At 47.2% G+C, this 21,375-nt stretch overlaps 1 protein-coding gene across 2 annotated transcripts in view; it reads right to left on the reverse strand.

Moving 5' to 3' along the window:
* Shq1 (SHQ1, H/ACA ribonucleoprotein assembly factor) overlaps positions 1-21,133 on the reverse strand; it is a 65,971-nt gene extending 44,838 nt beyond the window's left edge. The window contains exons 1-6 of one of the 2 annotated variants that reach the window (XM_015494930.2): positions 20,937-21,133; positions 19,863-19,927; positions 18,358-18,453; positions 17,529-17,680; positions 10,767-10,879; positions 5,674-5,801 (exon numbers count right to left, since the gene is read on the reverse strand). In XM_015494930.2, the coding sequence (XP_015350416.1) occupies positions 5,674-5,801; positions 10,767-10,879; positions 17,529-17,680; positions 18,358-18,421 (457 nt within the window). In that variant the 5' untranslated portion in view covers positions 18,422-18,453; positions 19,863-19,927; positions 20,937-21,133. Of the gene's footprint in view, positions 1-5,673; positions 5,802-10,766; positions 10,880-17,528; positions 17,681-18,357; positions 18,481-19,862; positions 19,928-20,936 lie in introns of both variants that reach the window. The other variant, XM_048787009.1, reaches the window with a different exon arrangement.
* Positions 21,134-21,375: the final 242 nt, after the last annotated feature.

Consider the following 21,375-nt stretch of genomic DNA (forward strand, 5'->3'; position numbering starts at 1 on the left):
TGACAAGCCCTTTCTTTCCAGAAACGTCATCCGTAAAGCGCACCCAGCACTTCCGCTCACCTCCATCAGCTGAAGGAGGACAGGAAGCAACCGTCATCAGTGAGAGGTCACAGCTCAGCTGTAATCAAGAAGGCCTCCCGCTGAAAGAGGGGAGAAGGACAATGAAAAGACCCCTGGGCTCTTTGCCACCTCTTCAGAGGCCAGAACTTATTATTCTTGATATTCCCAAACCGAGCTCTAGGTGGCCAGCTGGCCACACACTCCAGCTCGGCCGGACTGCCTTTCTGCTCTTCCCAGCCTGGTCAGGGCAAGGGAACGACCACACACAGAGGACAGGCCCCGGCCTGCTGCACTGTTCCCAAAGGCCCATGTCTATTAGAGGCTTGGTCTCCACGCCGTGGCCCGTTGTCGTGAAGTCTTGTAAGGGCTGGGCCTCCTGGGAGTTTTACATCACTGGGATACCCTGGATGGAGGGATGGAGCCCAGCCTCTTCCTGAAGTCTGTCTTCAGCGGCATGGCTGTGAGACAAACAATGTTCCAGACATTGATTCTGTCCCAGCACTGGCCAAAAGCAACAGGTCCAAACATGGACGGAAACCTCTAAGTGTAAGCCAAAATAAAACCTTTCCTCTTTTAAACCAATTATCTCAGGTATTTTGTTATAGTGATAGAAATCAGCAAACAAAAGCCTTTTCACATATGATTTTCCAAACTCACTTCCGTCTGTCTTAGGAGCCTTAAGTTTAAGATGGGTTCTTTTTATTTAAACGCTTCCAGTGGTTTTGCGCCCTGTTCTTGTGTTGGGGTGTCGGGGGTGACACTTAAATATTCTTAATTTAAAATACTGGAAGCAATACTCCTTTCACTAAAATATACTTACTTCAAGAAACAGGTTTTGAAATATATTTATGTAATTATTTTTCAACCTGTTAGCAATCCTATGCTAAAAAGGGGAAGATATGTACTTGTATAGCATTGCTTATATAAATAACAATAATTTAAAAAAATTATTTAATTTGCTGGCCAGTAATGTTCTAAACACAAGTTAAAAGACTGATAGGTATCAAGTCAAGCATTCTTTAAAGACCAATGTTCAAAAATTAAATTGGTAAGACAAATAAACCAGGTGTTGACTCATCTAAAAACCCCTTAACTTAAATAGAAGCACTCAGTTCTCTTTAAGCAATTTGATTTAAGGCAGCTCCCCAAGGGGCGCACACTGACGTATGAAGAAGGTACGCTGACAGACTATCTGAAGACCCAGGTATTTAGCAAAAGACTCGAGACAGCATTCCCTTAAGCACAGTTTTTTAGACTCATTAATTTAGCTAATAGGAGAGTGCCAGGTGTTCAGGGCACTATCACTCACTCAAGAAAAGCCTTTACACCCTCGTTGGCCAGTGAAGACCTCTGCTTTCACAGCTCTGAATCACATAGTGAGTGTGCCCAGAACCACGTGGCGACAGGCTCTTTTGCACGCTCTGCCTTTACACTTACCCTGTCATCCTGCATGTCTTTCAGCCGTCTGGAAAGGCTGACCCAGACGTCACACTACCCACACGCAGGGACATGCCCATGTCACTTTCAACCACTGCACAGCACACGCACAGCTGACCCGACTGCACCCCTGGTTCTCAGGTGCCAGGTGCCCCAGGCTTTCCTGAAAACACCAACTTTTCTGAGCATTTTTCAAGTTCCATTTCAGCTTGCTTAGTTCACGGATGATACACAACATACCCACATGCTGAAACTCATGCCAAGAGACCAGAGAGGATGAATAACCTAAAGGAGCCAGGAAGTCTCTAGAGAAATCAAGAGTCTGGGCTCCCAGAGGCCTTCTTATTACAACTGTAGATCCTACCACCCCGGGGGAACTCGGGGAGGCTTGCACACGGCCAGATCTAACCACGCAGCATCCTGGAAATACCTGCAGGCCTGAGCCAGCAGGGCTTGGATGATCGCCACCACACGTGACATCTGCCAAGCACTTGTATGATTCAGACACACTACAGAGTGGCTCCTCGGTACAGTCCACAACATTTCAGTTAATTATACTTGTAAAATAGTCGGCAGTGAACAAAGCCGGCTGAAAGCTCAGCAGGTCTGGGAAGCACAGGGCCCAGGGTCACCTCCCAGTGTTCAGAAGATGCCCACCAACATGTGCAGGTCTGCCAAGGCACTCCCACCAACAGGGAAAGGCACCGTGGTGCCCACCTTCTCCTGGACTTTTTAACATTTTTTTAGTTTCCAGTCCTCCCCTGCTCTCTAAACACCCTCCAGGTACCCCGTCTCTGGGTCTGGGTCAGCGACCCGGTCACCATGGCCTGGCTCCTGCAGAGCACTGTGCCCCCTGAGGGCAGGTCAAGGGAAGGAGGAGCATCCTGCACTTGGGCCTCCTGCTAGACAGCCAGCCCTCAGTGCTGTGATGTCACAGCTGGCGCCTAGAGCACTTATGCCAACAGGGTGTCCCTGCCAGGAAGTCCACTGATCGTGAACATCGCAATAAGCCAGTATGTGCCAAGATGCTTGGGCTGAGAGTGACCACTGAAAGGCACCAGGAGAGATGTGGCAGGGCCATCTTCAAGAATCCAGCACCCAGGGCTGGGGCTCAGGGGTAGAGGCTCACCTTGCATGTGCGAGGCCCTGGGTTCTATCCTCAGCACCAAATAAAAATAAATAAGTGAAATAAAGGTATTGTGTCCAACTACAACTAAAAAATAAATATTAAAAAAAAGGAACCAGAGCTCCAGGGGCACAGTGCTCACCATGGCCTCCACGAGGCAGCCTGAGGATCACTGCAGACGAGCCGAGTCCAACCACAGAGTCAGGAAGATCAGAACGACAGTCACAGCCCAGGCCAGGCCAGCACCATGAGACTGTAATGGTACCGAAGTCCCCACGGGAACTCAGAGTCAGGAAGACCAGACAAGAGTCACAGCCCAGGCCAGGCCAGCCATCGTGAGACTGAAGATGGCACCGAAGTCCCCTGCAGAACTTAGTGTTAGGAAGGGGGGGAAAGAACCACAGGTCGGCCAGGCCAGCAGCGAAGGTTCCCACCGAGGTCCACATGGAGTTCAAAGCAGGTGAGTGACTCTCAACGTGAAGAATGGACCAAAGGAGCGCCCTACCACAACCCCACGCCCCGCGAGGAAGTGTTCAGGAGGCAGCGCCTACTGCCACGACCCAGGGGAGAGACCAGAGAGGCAGAGGGGACACAGGGGAGTGGGGGCAGAGCAGGCCCACGTGCCTTGGGTAAACAGAGATTTAAAGGTTGCTTCTTGGCCTACTTCTTTCCCCCTCATTTTATTCTGCTTCAGCACACTTTGATTCATTCCTCTAATTCTGAGTATCCCGAGCACTTGGGTAGGAAGCCAGGCCCAGTGGCACACACTGTCGTCCCAGCTTCCTGGGAGCAGAGGAGGAAGGACTACTTGAATTTAGGATTTCAAGGCCAGCCTGGGCTACCCTGTAAGACACCCTCTCAAAAAAGGAAAAAAAAAATCAAACATGTGAATAAGAAAAGGGGGAGGAGATATCTCATTAACAAAATACTTCCCCTTAAAGCTTTATAAAGTACACAAAAATGGCAATTTCACAGGTGGCCATTCAAATCCTGGCTCGCTCTCCTACCACTGATTTACTCTCTGATGATGACTTCTAACGTTCACAATGCACAACACCTCATTCAGTCCTCGTGACAACTCAGACAGGTGTAGGATTTCCATAGCAACCAGAAGTCAGCAGACCACACCGCTAGACGTCTGAGCTCAAGACGCATTTAGCTCACCCGGCACCTCCCTGGACAGACTGGAAGAGACACCCCCTGCTCAGCAGAGCCCAGGCTCCCCTACCTTAGATCACAGCCCTGGCTGTGCCTGAAGCCCCACCCCCAGTGCAAGTCATGGGACAAAGGGGGATCAGGAGAGCCCGTGGTTGGGAGGACAGACTCTGGGTTAACCACCGTTAAGTCACACAGAGAGCAGTGATTCAAACGGAACACTGGACCGAGAAGGAGCTCTTCACCAAGAGTGACAATGTGAGTCAAGGGTAAGGCCTCCCTAGGTAAAGCCTTCCTTAGATCCGAGGGCAATTAGCTCTCCCTGGTGGACAGAGAGCTCAACTGCGCGGCTGCCAGTGTTTCCCACCCCACCTCCCTGAAGTGCTGGGCTACACCTGGGGAAGGGGAGTCCGCCAGCAGACATCCTGCGCCATTTCAGTGTGGGCTACCTTCTGAGAAGACACACAGGCACAGAGCTAACTGCCCAAATCATGTCAGCAACTCTACACCTGAAAATCTGCCGGTGACATGGGGGAACTCTCTGAAGGCTTCTTAAATTATATATAAACCCAGGATTTGTTGAAGACAATAAATGTATCAAGGGTTATTATAAATGAGTTTCCTCTCATGCAATAGAGCCAATTATCTATTTTGTAAAAGCAACAATTTTTTGATCTACGAGAAATCACCTAAACTCTAACAAAACTTAACTACAAAAATAATAACTATTTTTCCATAAATACTTATTTCATACCTGTTGCATAACAGGCACTTAACTAAATACTACTGCACTGCTAGGCCAAGAATAAAAAAAGACACCACACAGACCCCGCAGCGATCGCAGGTGGAGTGGGAATGCAATGGGAGAGAATTTAAAAATACACAAAATGACTACCAGCAATTACTTTAGGAAGAGGAAGCTGGGGTAGGAAAGGTCTATATTTCATTAAATATTCTTGAGAGAGAAAGAGAACCTTTCATTTACCCAATGAAATTTTAGTTTTAATATATAAGTAAAAGCCAAATCAGTATGTTGGCCAAAACAGACTCTTGTTCTTGATCTATCAGAAACGGTTACAACTTGAGCATGCAGACTTAATATGCAACCTTGAACTTATAGAAGGAACTTCTTGTTTTAACTCAGGCAATAACATGCGCTCCTAAGAAAGGACTCTTTGTGGGCCACGTCTGGCTGCGTGTTAAATATGGCATAGCCGTCCCTCTGGTCATAAAACCCCAGCTCAGCTTTCATGGGGACATGCTGGCCCACCCGTCCCCTGGAAGTGGTGGGCATGAGCACAGCCATACTGGCCTCCTCATACAACTGGGTGTGAAAAAACAAGGAGGGCATATCAAATTCATTCAACAGAGAGAGACAGAGAACTGGGTCTGTTCCCACCATTACCAACACTTAAACGCCTCCCCACGGGACTGTGTGTACCTCTCAAGCAGTTTTTTTGAAAACCACAAATGTCCTGAATGTTAATACCCCTGAGTTTACTACAAATTGATAAAAAAAAAAAAATTTAAAAGGACGCCAATGGTTCTAAAGGAAACGGAACTTCAAAAGCATTTTCCAACACAAAGAAGTGAAATGTAAATTTAGTGGCATTTTCAAGGATGAGGATCTCTTTTCTAGAATCAACAATACAAGATCATATCTTCACATTGTGAGATAATTAAAACCATGTGCTTAAGAATAGGGAAGGCAGCAAACTGGGTACTCAGAGATTTTTTTTTTTTTTAATTTTAAAAACTTTTTATTTTAAACTGATTTTAGACTTACAGGAATATAGTTGCAAAAACAGAAGACAATTCCAGAATATTTCTCACCCTGCTTTCCACCATGAGATTTTAAAAGTTTTAACAAACGAGTCTCATTGTGAGTTTCTTACCTAACGCAGCATGACTTTCTGGCTGCCGACTCTTCCCCAAACAGGCCATCATTTCTGAATATGGATCATTCCACCAAGGATTATACTTCAAAATCTGTTCGACTGCCTCATCTTCAAAGAAGTCAGCTCTGAGGAGGAACAGTGATTGGCTCGTTAGGCAGGACTGGCTGGCTTCCATCTCTCCAGTTTTATCTTCATTCATCACATTTCCACCACAAACATGGACTGTTAATCCAGAGTTGTCTCGAGGAAAGACGGAGTCCTTATTTACTCCTTTCACTACCCCCCCACGAGACTGTGTGCAAGCCGACATTTGTGACATTTGTGATCTCTTTCAACAGAAACACTGGACGGTCATCCTGACCTCAAGGCACATCCCCCTTCAATGTCCTGGGAGAAGTGAATCTGAACACACTCACTGAAACCCAGCACTCGGGCTAGGATTTCACGCACCACAGATTTTGGTAAGGTGTCAATAAAGGAAAAGACCTTTCAAACTACCAGCAAAGGAAAACAGAGCAGGAAATTCAGGACAACTTCACAGAGAGGCGCAGACACACACACACACACACACACACACACACACTTTTTATCATGTGCATGGATACTTTCTACGACAATGCAAGCTATTTTACTGGGTTTGCTAACAGTTCCTTGATTTTAAATTACTGAGAAAGATAAAAGAAGTCAGCTTTGTAAAGAACAGAAAACTAATTTTCCTGAACTCCACTTTCTCAGTTTTAACTAGAAAAACCGCAGCTATATTTAAAATATACGTCTCACTCTCGGAGGACACTTACTCAGAAAATATGCTATCTTGCATTCAAGGCTGGAAACTGGAATTCTTGAGAAAAGAGTGAGAAAGCATAACTCATGAAAAATTTTGTCTATGTTTCAGACAATGAGAAATTCAAGGAAATGGTTGCTTTGATAAATCAAATTTGCTAGCTGATATTTTTATGACTTTAGATACTTTTTTCTTTCATCTGAGATACTGAAATCTTTTGAAAATCAGAAAGACCAGGTAAGAACTGAGTCCATCCTTGGTTCCAGCCACAGCTCTAAGTGCTGGGCACCCATTCCCTCCTTCCCTCCTCCCATCATCACCATGGGTGTGTGGGAGGGGCTGTTAAAACACCCATTTTACAGGAGGAAACTGAGGCCTGGAGAACTGTGAGCTGGTAGGAAGTGTGGCCAGGATGTGGGCCCACTTGAGCCTTGCTCCAGAATCCAAGCTCCTACAAACACAAACTTCCTGTTTTTGTTTTTTTAATGAGGAAATAAAAAAATATGGGTCAAGACTGAATAGTATCTTAAACAGGAATTCTCAAATCCATTTTCACCAGGCGCACAAAGCACATGGCACTAGGGTAAAACAGTGGCTTTACAAACGAATCCTCTTTTCTTATTGGCTGTTTCTTCTTCCTTAAAGTGAACAAAAATTCTTTTGAATTGAAGTTCTACTATAGACTCATTCTCAAATCAAGAGAGCTGGACAGAATATTCTGGGCCAAAGAATAGTTGTCAAAATCCAGGTAACAATGCCACACGTTGAAGAAAAAAGTGCTGAGAGGAGATGAAAATAATATGCTGTGGTGACAACAATCTTGTAATTCATGTTTAAAAATATAGGGGTTTATCTGTGAGAACTGAATACTTGAACTCTCACTATGGGAATGACACGTTGAAGGAGCCAACAGGAGGAGGAGAAACAGTAGTGGCCACAGGAACAGCGTGGCAGTGGACATGAGCGAAACCACTCCCAGAACCCTGGGGTGAGGGGCAAGGGGTTAAGGAACTAGAAGAGTCAACAACCCAGTGGACACCCACTCTGTCATTGAGACGGGGCACAGGCTTGGGACAGGCTGAGTTCCGGTGCCCTTATGTGACATAAAAACAGACCTGTCCAACAGCAGCTGGACACGTAAGTTGGGTACTTGAGGAAGGCACGGGAGTCACGAGTATTTGGAGCAAGGAAGAGGACAGACCCACCCAGGAAGAAGGGCACAGAGAGAGACAAGGGCCTTGGACCCTGGAGCACTGGGGACGCCTCAGGCAAGGCCGAGGGCCCCCAGCTGCCCCCCCCAGGGCAAGTCTGCTGGGGAAAGCCATCACCTGGCGTGGTGGATGGCTCTCCTACCCCCTATTTACCTACCTCTGCCAACTCTCTATCTAACTGGTGACAGTGAATAAGATCCACTACTCCTGTTCCAGTAATCCAACGGGGTGCGGTCCACTAGGTCCGTGAATTACGAGTTTCCTAAGAAGATTTGAGGCTCGGGTTCTCCTTTCCAGCCAGGAGTACCAGGTGCAGGCGGGAGACCCCGCCCTAGCACAGGATCCGCCCAGCCCTGCGGTGGACAGGGCTGAAGGGCCCCGGCCTGGGGAGCCGGGCAACACGTCGGTCAACCACGGAAGGCTGAGAAGGGGGGTGAGGACAAGGGAAAGGAATGGCACAGCCGTGGGACTGAGGGATGTGGGGCAAAGGAAGAGCCCAGAGGAGTCCTGGCTTGGGAACCTAGGCGGCTGGGCTGGGAAGTGGGGCAGGACGAAGGCTTCAGAGGGGACGGGAAGAGTCCCCCGGGTCGAGCCGAGGCAGAGGAGTCAGTGCCTGGTGTGGTCGTGCTCCAAGCCCTAGGCGGCTTCTTCACAGCCCTCGTCACCACAGAACTGTCCCCTACTGCCTTCACGGCAACAGGCCCCTGTGAGCCAGACCACCATCCTCGCCACCACGGTGGTCCCCTTGTGCCCGCGGCACTGCCTGGCACGCGGCTCACTCAAACAAACGCCTGCCATGCTTAACAAACGCTGAATAACGTGAATTGTAAAGGGTCCCAAATGGTGGATGGTCACTTTGTCCTATTTTTATCTCAGAGATGTTCATAATTTTGATTAAATTCTACTGTTGTCTCCCAAAGAAAAAGGCAAGGTCTCATGAATTGGTTACGGCAAAGACTATGTCAACAATTAGACGACAACTTAAGTGTGTCATATGCCCAGCACTGTGCGGCCACAAAACCCACCAGGAGAGAAGTCCCAGCACGGAAGCACCCAGAGAGTACAGCACAGGGTTTTAGAAATAATAACCCACAGTCAATTATTTTTGCCTTTGAAATTTATAAATTCCTTTCTATAATCAGTGGACCTCACTATGTTCTGCTTAGGCTGAAATCAGTTAGCTTTCATCATATGCCCCCCAAAACCTGACATCCTGAGACCTCATGACCTCTAAGGACAGGTTAGACGACTAAAAACAGGGACTGTCTGCACAATGCAGCATGAATTAGTGTCACAGGTAGACGTTACCCACGCATATGGAAGGGGTAAGAGCATGAGAGCAATGCACCACCTCGGGGTCACAGGACACAAAGGGACAGGTTTTCTAAATTGTATTAACCATTAACAAAAAAAGCGCTGAACTAAAATTTTTTAATTGAAAATTTACAAGAACTTTGTGTTTCATGAAATATAAATGATATTTGGGCAAGTCAGCCAGCTAATATGAATAACGAGTAAAGGATCCCACAAATCACAACTAGCCAAAGTCTTACTGCCTCAGAAGTCACCAGGAACCTGGACCCTGTGACTGCACTCTTCTGCCCCAGCCCAGGACTACGGAGGCCCCTCCTGTAAGAAGTCCTCGGTGAGCAAGGGAGAGGACCCTTCCCACACGCTACTGAAGAAGGTGAGCTTCCAGACAAGAAACAGAGGTGCAGAACAAGGGCTGCTTCCAATACCATCCTGCCAACTCTTGTTCTCCATCTCCCAGTTCTCTCGGGGCACACTCTCGTTCTTCCAGCTTCAAAATAGACAGTTCTAATTAAGGCCCCCCCCACCTGAAATTTCAGTCTTGTAAAGCTCATTCTGTTTTCATGCTGGCCGGAGAAATCTGCTGACCATGAAATTTCCACCTTAAATATCCAGCATGATTTTAAATGGGTTTCTTCAGATGACTCTTCAGTGGACCTTTAAAACCACAACTGGAGAGAGAAAGGTGATTAGAAATGGCAACGTGAATGGAGCTCAACCTCTCCGACGCCCTCCAAAAGGCAACACAGCCCGCTCTCCCTCGGCTGCCTTAGGGTAGTGAGGAGGTCCACCCACCATTGTCACACATCACAAACAGATCTCTGCCAGTCCAGTCAGCATCCTCGTGTCACAGGAGACAGCATGTTAATCACAGAGCAACCGTAGTTCAACCACAATCGTGTACACAGAAAGGAAATACCAATGACAAGTGCAGAGACTCTCCAAGTCCTGGCCAGGCCCCTTGGCAGCAGCATGACCTTGGTCAAGTCTCTGGACTTCCTTTCCTCGTCTGCTGTGAAAACTAGATCAAATAATCCCACGAGAGCACTTGATAAGTGAAAGCCCAGTATGGACGCGCAGGGCCGTGATGATTAAGTCGCAGTGTAGCAGTTGGAGCCGTCGGCCTCGGGGAAGGTGAGGGAGGCCCAAGTCGACGCACAGGCCCATCCTCCACAAAGGGGCCACGAGGATCGCACAGGGCTGCTGTCATCACGACCTCTCCAGTGATGGCGAGTCACGTAAGCGTGCTGTGTGAATGGAGCCTGAGAGAACGGCGCTCTGGCCAGACACCACTAAGGCAGGGGAGAAGCGCAGCCAGACTGCAGCCCACAGGTTCCCCTCGTGCTCCACCACAGGGACACACACTCGTTACCTGAACAGACTGCTCATTACAGGGAAGACCCTGAGCCAGCAAGAAATGCAGGACCTGAGGTTCAGCCTCGTCAGGCAACGGAGACATTCCTTCATCACCCTATACCACCGAACACAGCAAACGTCTACTTAAAAGGAGGGTAAGCATTCTCATGGATTCACTCTTTTCTTACTCGTAGCGAGAAAAACCTCAAAAAAGGATGCTAGGGAGTCCTCTGTTGCTAGGGTGAGCGACAAGACGCGAGAGCTTACAAAGATCACCACCTTGGGGGCAGCTGCAGCTAACCCCAAGGTCAATTAAGTTTTCAGCCACGACTAATTTCCAGCATCCAAAATGTGTCCAATCTGTAGAGTCAGACACTCCTAAATGCATGACAATAAACTCTTTAGTCCTCAGAAAGCTCAGTACTCACAGATAATGATCAGGGTCGAATTTAGCCAGCTCGGCAGCCAGGCGCTTCTGCCTTCGCACAGCTGCAGGGGTAGAATCGGGATCCTTAACATCAATGACGTCACTCAGCTCATCCTAAACACGCAGAAAAAGAAAGATAATTTGCTATCTTCTATTTTTTAGCATTTTAAAACTCAACTTTTTCAAGGAAAAGAAATAGCAAAACACAGGAGAATCTTAATGGATCAATAAACTATGATGGTGCCCCTGACCCAGAGATTCGGATCAGGCGGATGACTGTGAACCGCGCAGCACTCCCTAGGCCCTGCTTGAGGTGATCCATCTAATCCTTACAGCAAGCAAACCGGTTAACATTACTTCAGCTCCAACAGCTTGACAGGAAGCCACAATGGAATATAACCCCTACAGCAAACAGGACGCTTGGTTCTTCATCATCTCCCAAGTGACGGAGATGCCCCTCAGGTCTGAAGGCTGAGTACAGACAGCCACCTGCTGCTTCCTAAGTCTAGCTCGGCAGGTCTCACAGAAGAGTCCTCACAGGAGGCAGCACACACAAAACTGACACGTGCTACTCTGGAGGTGGATCTGACTAGTTTGTTTTGTTTTGTTTTTCAGTACTGGGGACTGAACCCAGGGTCATTTTACCACTGAGCTACATCCCCAGCCCTCTTCTGTTTTGAGACAAGATGTCACTATGAGTTGCCAGGGCTGGCCTGGAACCTGTGATCCGAGTAACTGGGATGACAGGAACACACCACCATGCTCAAGTGATCAAAGAACTTTTGTGGGCTATTTTGACGTATATGACTTTCCATTGAAAAATTTAAGAATCTAAGAATCAATTTTACCATAACTGTCATTACAGAAAAGAGTACATGTTAATACATGGCATGTTTTCCAAGAGGAATCCTACTGAAAATATGTACATTAGAAAACTGCCTAGCATACCATATTGTCTTTATTCTTTTGGTCACAATTGTGAAGCAAAGAAACTTATACAATATAAAATATCCCATGACTGTGCTTCTCCTTTCTTCAACCGCCCCATCTCCACCACCACACCCAGGTGAGAAGTAGAGAAGGTGAAAGAAGCCTAAAGGACATTACTTGAAAAGAAATCAAAGGAAACACCTAGCTGGTCAAATAACAGCGATAATATTTAATCTTAACACATTCTAATACAATCAAAGGGACCAGAGACACTTTTGGAAGTCACTGGAACATCTAGAATACCTTAATATTTCCAAGTACAAACATTTTGGGCAAAACCAGATTTCTGACAGACCCCAAACTTATAAAAAATTTGCATTCCAAAAGTTTCCTTGCAATTTTCTTTTTGGAAACCTGTCTTTTTTTTAAGTTTAATATTTTACTAGTTGTTGATGAACTTTTATTTATTTATGTGTTTATACGTGGTGCTGAGACTCGAACCCAGTGCCTCACACAGGCTAGGCAAGTGCTCTACCATGGAGCCCCAGCCCCAGCCCTTAACATATATTTTTCTATAGAAATACTAGTAAACAGTAGCTAGATTCTCAGGGCAAGCCACAAGTTTGTGCCCTGTGCAATAACCCTTACATAGAGGACCCCGACAGGGACAGCCCAACAAGCATGCAGCAGTGTCTGCCTGGGAAGTACGTGCAGAGAGAGAATCCACCAGAAAAGTCTCCCAGGGTAGCACAACCTGGGTCCTTCCTGTCTCCCTGTGCTTCCTCACTACCTGAAACTACCGTGTGCAGCCAGACTGGGTGGGGTGCTGGCGAAGGCTTGGGAGAGGAGGTGTTAAGAGTCCATCTGGGTTCACTGGCTGGAGAACACTAGAGCCACTTCCCACCCCTGGATGCCAAGTCCCTCCCCGGCACCCGAGGGCCACCCCTTTTCCTCCCTTCTTCCAGCCCCAAGGAGTGCCCTGGTCCCTACCCTCACTCCACTCTCCCCAGATACTTCTGAAGACAGTCTGATGAAGGGGAAGGGCAGCCTGGAGTGAGGCCTGCCCAGCTCTGCAGCCCAGCTCCAGTTGTGCCACCCACTGGGAACCCCAGCCTGCTGTGTGAGATGAGTCTCAAGGCACCTCCGTCATGGGACTGGGATTAGGTTCCCCTGCTGCCTCTGCTGTGGCGATCACCACCAATTTACTCTCCTACAGTTCTAGAGGTCAGAACTCAAAATGGGTCTCATTGGGTTGAAGTCACTGGCTGGGCTGCATGCCGCTCTGCAGGGTCACAGGAGAATCATTTCTTCGCCTTCTCCATCTGAGAGGTGTCCTCATTCCTTGGTCTGCAGCCCACATCATGAGACCCTCCCTCTGAGGTTTCTGTCATCACGTGGCCCTCTCTCTTTGACTGACCCTGGTCTCTTTAAGGACCCTGTGCTCAGACTAGGCCCACCTAGATAACGCAGGGCGCTCTCGCCATCTCAAGATCCTTCACGTGATCATGGCTGCGTGGCCCTCTGCTGTGCAGTGTAACACCTTCACAAGTCCTGGGGAAACCCCGAGGACATTTTTTCAGAGAGGGGGTGAACCTCACTCAGTTCCACAGGGTGCTGTGGGGATTAGGGCATCGGGCATTAGCACATTCAACAGGGTTGAACTGTCTCTGGTGCCCACTCCAATGAGGCCCCCGTTACCCACAGGATCCTGCTGAGAGTACTACCCTCCCTGAGCTTCAGTTCCTCACTGGCAAGTAGAGGCAGTAATGAGCTGGGGCAGGGGTGGGGGGTCTGCTTGATCACTGTACCTGGACCAAATGTCGGGTCATGATGGAGCACCGTCAGCACATCGTGGTACACACTGCTGCGCTGCGGAGGACCCACGCAGGCACCCACAGGCACGCCGCATGCCAACGGCAGCTCGACAGTTTGCCGTCAGCCAGGCTCCCACGCCCCAGCCACACCAGAGCCCACTGCTGCAGCACCCCAACCCCACCCCAGGCTCTGCACTGACCGTGCCCGCTCACCCTCCAGAGCGCAGCACACAGCACTCTCCTCAAGGGGCCTTCTCTGTACTGAAGTAGTAGCCCCGTCTCTCAACAGCACCACCTGTCATGACCTCACTTATCTGTTGTCTACCTGCTTACTGTGCCACCCACTAGAATGTTCCACAGGGCAGGGCCTGCTCTATCTTCTGCACTGCGCCCCGGGAACTGTGCCTGGTTTGGTTTAAACCATGAATGAGCAGAGGGCACGGGGCTGCTGCGGGTGGGTGCTGTACTGGGTGCTGGCCTGGAGACCCAGCACTACACACACAGATAAGCTTCCTGCTCTCTTGGGGGTGAGGACTGACCCATAAGCAGGCGGCTCTTTTCCTTCTCCCTCCTGTCAGGGCTCCTGTCTCAGGGCCTTCAAGTGCAGTCACAGGACACGCACATGGTCAGCGTGGAGTTCACGGCAGTACAGGTCCTGCCCAGACCTGCTCTGCACACAGACATGGTGGGAAACTCAAATCAGACCCAAAGGAAAAACTGAAATAAACTAAAAAGCAAAAGCCAAGTTGGCTTGGAATATAAAAATGTAAGACACAATCAACAGAAGGAAACGAGGGTAAGCATTCCCCTCCTCTGCCCTGGTCCCCAGCCGTCTGAGCATTTAAGACAAGCCCTGCCAAGGAAAGCTCAGGGAGGATTTCAGTCGGGCTCATGCACACTAGCCACAGGGAAGACAGAGCAGCCCAGAGCAAGAACGAAGCCCTGCGCACACATCTGGCCACTTCGTCCCCTGGAGACAAAGGCCAGGTCCCCAGTGCAGCCAAGGGCAGCAAAGAGCCAGCAAGCCCAGTGTTCCACAGCTGCTGGCAGCAGGGCCCCCAGGGCTGCTGGGTTGGCGCCCAGACTCTCTGGGACTGTGGTTGCTGGCAGCCTCCGGTGCCAGAAGCTTGTTGTGCAGCCCTGACTCTGAGCAGCCAGGGACGTTTTCCAAAGGCGCCCTGGTGGCTGGCAGTAATTTCAGAACGGAAAGAAAGAAGTGTGTGTGTGTGTGTGTGTGTGTGTGTGTAAGGATGTGGGGGGAAGAAGAGATTATGTTTCAGAAAAACTTTTTCTTCTCATTTATCAGTATAAAACACAGACATTCACGAGCTACTTAGAAGGCTGGCAGGAAAAAACAGGAGCGACTACACTACTAGTAAAGGGTTAAGTTACTCCATGAAGACAAGATGCTTGGGTGTTGGAATTACGGAAGATTGAATTTCTTCTTCTATTATATTTTTATAATGAATCTATATTGCTTTTATCATCACAGAAAAAAATAGTCATTTTTAATTTTAGAAGGGGGAAAAAAGAAGCTGTCAGAATACAGGTAAAACCTGAGCAATGAACAAATGACAGATACCTTCTCATCCAAAGGCAGAACTGGAGAGACTGAACTTGTGAGGAAACACTGCATTTTAGAAGATGGTGAAGTTTTAAAAATTATTTTAACTTAGAAGAGATGTTCTAAGATCTCTTCCTTGTGCAATAGTTGTGTTCAGTATTTCCCACCTGCTTTACTGGTAGAAAAAGCCACACTGATCATCTACGTAGTCACTCAGTTTTCAACTGTCACACACAGGCAGCTGTGAAGACAGACAAACTCCAGTACTGCCACTCACGTAGGGCTCTGTGCCAACAGCCCGCGGGACACGAGCCCCCTGCAGAGACCAGCCTTAATGCACAGCCTTGGTCTTGGTTTCCTAGCTGTCAACGACACCATATTCCTCAAATTTAATAAGAAAATAAGATCCTCTGTAAAGACTACACATCCCCTGGTTGGTCCAAGGGTAAAATGCACACCCATCACAGGAACAAGCCGTGATCCAGCAGCGATGTGGGCCGGTGCAGAGTGCCCGGGGCCGTGCCCTCCAGGTCCTCTGAAGCGGGTGGGATGCAGGATGCAGCCCCCATCAGAGTGGAGAAGGTGTTATGGTGCAGACACCACACTTTATTTAACTTCCTCCAAGAAGTCAGATGCACCCCCTGGCATCCAAATAGATCACTCTTTCTACTTTCTACAGTAAAAATTCAGAATATGCACACTACTTTCATATTTAAAAGACAACTATTAATTGTGTTACAAATATGTAACAATGAATCCCACTATTATGTATATTTATAACTCACCAATAAAAATATGAAAATATATTTAAAAACCTATATTACTTCAGATAAGGTTTTGCCACCAAATTAAATATTTTTAAATGTTTCAGTTTTCAGGACTTTTGGGGGGTCCCAGTATTGCACACGTGGGGTGAAACCCTGTGCCACCAGCGGTACAGCAGGTTCACAGCTGAGCTCCTAGGACAAACGCTCATGCTCCCTCCAACTCTGAGGAAATACACAAATTGTTTATAAAAGCAATGTTCTTTCAGTTAAAACTTGAAGAAGAGTTTGATGATTTTAGACAACAGAGCTAAACGATTGGGAACTATAAACGTTTAATTCAATGGTTCATTTCTGAGGGGAAACATAATAAGAGCAGTTAGGAACTTCAATGACACTGAGAATGTTTCCTTTTCAAGCAGGTGACAGACTTTTAACACCTGAGTGAAGGCATCAAGGTATCAAGAACATTTCACAATTACTTGTGTCTAAAATCATTCTAATAACATTTTCAATAGACACCAGCACTCTCGAAGGGCCTGAGCTGGGGCATGCCTGTGTCCTTCAGAACCCGTCAGAAAGCCCCCAGGGCTCCTGCCTTCACAGCAGCAACAATCCCAACGCCAAGGTCCCTGGCTGGGGAGACACTTTTAACAGGGATGTACAATCTGTACTTAGACTGTGTGACATTTACTACCCTTTATTTATGGCTTTGGACTGGAAAGCCCCTAGACTGACCACCAGCTAGCTCTTGAGCAAATAGGTGAGGTCCCTCACTGCCGTTCCTACAGCTGACAAAGTGGCTCAGGTCTGACTTCCTTCGAGCCCAGCAGGGAACACAAGCAGGCTGAGGAGTAAGCAATCCGCGATGCACCAGAAAAACACCCAGGCTTTTAGGAGATATTTCACCAGCATGACTCCTGTGCAAATCTCAGTTCTGTTTCCTTTTAGGAGTCTTGAGAGCACTTTGTGTCCTAAAGACAGGAACTGTCAGAGCTTTCTACACTTTTCAGAGATTTCAAATGCAGCATCTCCTTAAATTTTCCAAACAGCCTTAAAGTCGGTGAGCACACTGACCCCCCATTTTACAAGAGAAGACAAAACATTTGTGGTCAAGTAGTTGGCACCAGCATCCCAAATGTAGACAGAGGCACACATGGAAGCACAAGCTAAGTTCTTCACCTTTCCTTGGTAAACCCAAATACAGCTTAGTACAGACTGAGCATCAGTAGCTAGAATCCCCAAATCCAACATCTCCTGAGCAGCACTCAAAAGAGTCTCCATGTGAGCTCCACCCAGAGGAAATGAAGAGCACCTATCCTACACCAGGACGGAGCCACCGATCCAAACACGCGCCCTCCTTCTCACTAGGAAACCATCTTATATGCATAGAAGACATTTCACATCAGAATACATCTCCATTTTCCAGAAGTACAAATCAAAGCTTTCCAGGAGGCATCTGGAGAGTTCCTCTCTGAATCAAGGGGCAGACAGCACAAGATGTCTGCGAAAGCAGTGAGGTGGGCAGATAGCCAACAGGGGGGAACACCTGGGGGACAGTTATAGGCAAGAAGTTGTGCCAGGGGCTCTCAACACACCGTCTTGATCCAAACTGCCCAGCACAAGCAGAACTGAAATAGATTGCCCACAGAGGAACCCTGCGTCCCCACTCTGCCACAGAGGCCACGTACCTGCAACCGCCGAACCACTCCTGCCCGGGAGTTCCCGAACCCGTAGCCGCACTGCGGACTCAGCGTGCCTTCTGGTACCTCTTCATAGGGGGTCTGCTCAATTTCCCAGTCAAACTCTCCATCATCGTCTTCAACTACTTCTTCAGAAGCACCTGTGTGTATTAAAAAGTAATAATTTTTAAAGTATTGGATTTCCTAGGTTAAACTAGAGGAAGAAAAAGTGTACAAAAAACCTCCCTGCAGATATGCACTGAAAGACACGCACAAGGACAGCCACAGCTCCATTATTCACGACAGCCAAGCAACTGGAGCCAGCCCAAGTGCTCATCAGTGGCAGGACACATAAAGAAACGTGGACACCACAGAGCAATGAGAGCAGAGGGCTGCAGGAGGGACGAGGCTGTCAGAACAAGGGTGAGTGAAAAAGCTCACAGCCCGTAAGAACCACACATGCCACTCAAGCACAGGCTAAACGAGGGCAGTGGGGCCTTGGAGAGGAGCCAGGGCAGCCACACAGGTGGGGGTCAGCTCTAGACCCTGCTGATGTCCACACTGGGGAACTCCTTCCACCGTACACTTCTGATCTTAGCACAAAGCGCTAATATCCTGACTGAGACAAGACAATGTTTTAGTTGGTCCAAAAATGTGGAGCATCTGCCGGTCCAGTGGTTCTTTACATCTCTTAATCAGAACACCAAAGTGAGCTTATGTTGCCACCTAAGATATTCTCTCCCATTTGCTACTCACTAAATCGTTTCTCCCCCAGAAACACACAGCAATCTAAATATTTTTAATTATCTCCATTTCTCCCCAACTGCAAAGCACGTACCCATTTCTTCCACAAGTGGTCTGGCTGTCCTGGGTTTTCTGGGTGCCAGAAGAGCAGTCAACATGTTCAGCCCCTCAAAATGCTCGCCAGGAGTTTCTTTGGGTAATCGAATGGTAAAAATTCCTTAAATATAAATTTGTTTTATGCTTAGACAAATTAAAACTTTCAAAGGTTTCGCAAATATACCTATGAAATATACACCTTGGTAAAACAATTTTAACTCACTAGGCTCCAAAATATGCCCTTATTACATAGCAAATACAAATCAAAACAGCAAGAGGCTCAAACAGGGCTTTTCAGGAGCTGTTACTTTTCCAGGTCAAACTGCTCAAGGACTGAATGCTTTAATCCCACCCAGAATCACCTCAACCTACTGATACTATTAAAGTTCCAAATCAAAACTCTGAACATCAATGGCCTGAGGAGGTATCAGCTTAGAATTAACCAAGAGTTACTTATAAAATATATAAATGTAAAATATATTTCTGGGCTGGGGGAAAATCAGGTATCTAATCCAAGGAGAATAGCAGTTTAAAAAATATAAAATATTCTAAATAAAGCAACTGTGGCTCACAGGAGTGGCTCTGATATCTCAGGACTCCACCCCTGAAGTCTTCTGCCAGCACACTCCAGTGTATGCACACCCCCTTCCTGACTGGTCCATCAACCTCATCCAGCCCCTACAATCCTGTAGTCACTACTCTGCATTTCAAACATCTCAGCTCTTTCAATGCATCAACTACATCCCAACATATCAGATATAACTCAACCCAAATATTTCCACGTGTTTGACCTTATTAAATGTCCGTGAACTTTCACAATTGAATGACTTCATTTCTATATGCAACCGATCTGTAACTAAAGGTAGACTTCCTACTAGGACAGTAGTGTCACTGTTCTCATACTGCACTGTGAGAACTCTGCTTTAACAACTTCCTGCCTCTCCTCTCTCTCTACCCTGATGCATAACTACACAGCGTACACAAGACACTCTTACTACAGATCCAGTGGCTTTTAGAAAAGGAAAATAAATGGTTCCACGGTTAGCTAAAATGAGCTACTTATCAATCATGAGAAGAAATTCAATCAGGCTTTAAATGCCACCCATGGATAGTTTCTCATCTACCCGTTATTAAAATTCAACTTTGAAAATTGTACAAGAAAGATTCCATTCAAAAGCTTATGAATCATCCACACCTTTTATAATCAATCATCTCATTTTACTTTTAAACACCTACTTAATGTAGAAGAAGTACTTCTAGAAAATGGGGTCAGAGTATTTAACTCAACTTTGCTTTGAAGAAATACTGTGAAATACTTTAAAGGACTGAGGAAATTCTAACTGTCAAAAAATCACGAATAAAGGCAGCAGGCAGTACAGAGTGTCAGGAGCCCACTGTGACTGCGAGACACCTAGGTCCCCGGGTGTACTCTGGAAAGACTACATACAGACAAGCTAACAGGAAGAACCCAAGGGAAGGACCACGTGCATTCCAGAGGGGTACCTTTATCTGTGTCGTAGGATCCCTGCTCACTTCCATTCTCCACAACTCTTCCAGGAAGGGTTAGTCTGCAGAGTGAACACGGGCGTCATGAAGTCCTTTAATACAACACAACACAGAGATCACCAGTCCACCAAAACCTATCAACCAAAGCAACTCAAGAGGCTGAGGCAGGGGGATGTCAAGTGAGAGGCCAGCTTTGGCAACTTAGTGAGTCTCCCAGAAACTTAGGAAGACCCTGTCTCAAAATAAAAAGGACTGGGGATATAGCTCACTATCTCTTCTATTTGAAAAAGCTCTTATGACTACCTGATGTTGATTCCGTAATTTCAACTCATCAGTGAAACTACCAGACACCTTCCTGGCACCCCAAGGTGAAGCTGGAGCCTCTTTTCCTTCTATGCCTCACTCTCTTATTCAAGTTAAAAACAAAACACAACGTGACAGGTCCCAAATGGCCCAGACCTCACAACTTAGCTGCCACCAAGGTTTCCTCCAGCTACATGCATTGTAATGCATGTTCAGAGCCAAGATCCCTTCAAAGCCCAGAATAATCAGTTTATGAATCAGCCATAGTGGTTACAAACTCTACAGAGGCTGAGCTGACTCAAGTCTCAGGTCTACCACTCTTCAGCTATGGAACCTGGCTGGACAAGCTAGTTAAGTTCCAGAATCCTAAGACCTCATAACAGCACCTATCTGCAGGTTACCATGAGAATGAAGCAACAATGCAGAGAGCTTAGTGGCCAGCACAGCAGGTGAGCTTTCAGAAAACATAAGCGCTGCTGCTAAACCCCTTCTCCCAATCCCTTTATAGGTACAGTTATATTCTTACTGCATAGTAATAAAAATCATGTGTTTGCAGGTGTGCCTTCCCAGCTAGACCTGAAATTCCTTAAGGAGAATGACAACTTTTATTCACCTCTGATACACTGTAGCAAGCTGTATTTTCAAAGACTGCCATCTCACATCACTACTCCCAACCACAGGGTCAACATCCTTTCCTCTTAAAATTCAGCAGGCTTCTGGGGCTGTTTTGATCAATACCGTAAAGCAGAGGTGACATGACACTCTAACCTTTCTGAAGTGCTGTGGTCTTAAAAGTTGATATAGATTCTGCTCTGCTTGCTGGAACTGTTCTTGAAAACTTCAGATGCTTGTTATAGGTCCAAATCTCCCAAGGAAACACCAAACAGACATGTAAAGAGACCACGTGGGAAGGTCCTAGGAGACTACATGAAGACAACTCCACTAGCCTCCAGCTGTTACATCCCTTACTAACCTATATTCCAAGTCAAGCCACAATTTAAACACAATGACATTAAAATCTTTAAAGCCAAGCCAGGTACGCTGGGGCATGCTTATAATCCCAGCAACTTGGAATGCTGAGGCAGGAGGATTACAAGTCTGAGGCCAGCCATGGCAACTTAACAAAGTCCTGAGCAACTTAGCAAGACCCTGTCTCAAAATAAAAAATAGAAAGAGCTGGGGATGTGGCAGAGTGGTTAAGGGCCCC

The sequence above is a fragment of the Marmota marmota genome, unplaced genomic scaffold (genome assembly GCF_001458135.2).
Source record: "Marmota marmota marmota unplaced genomic scaffold, marMar, whole genome shotgun sequence".
In the NCBI taxonomy this organism is placed as follows: Eukaryota; Metazoa; Chordata; class Mammalia; order Rodentia; family Sciuridae; genus Marmota; species Marmota marmota.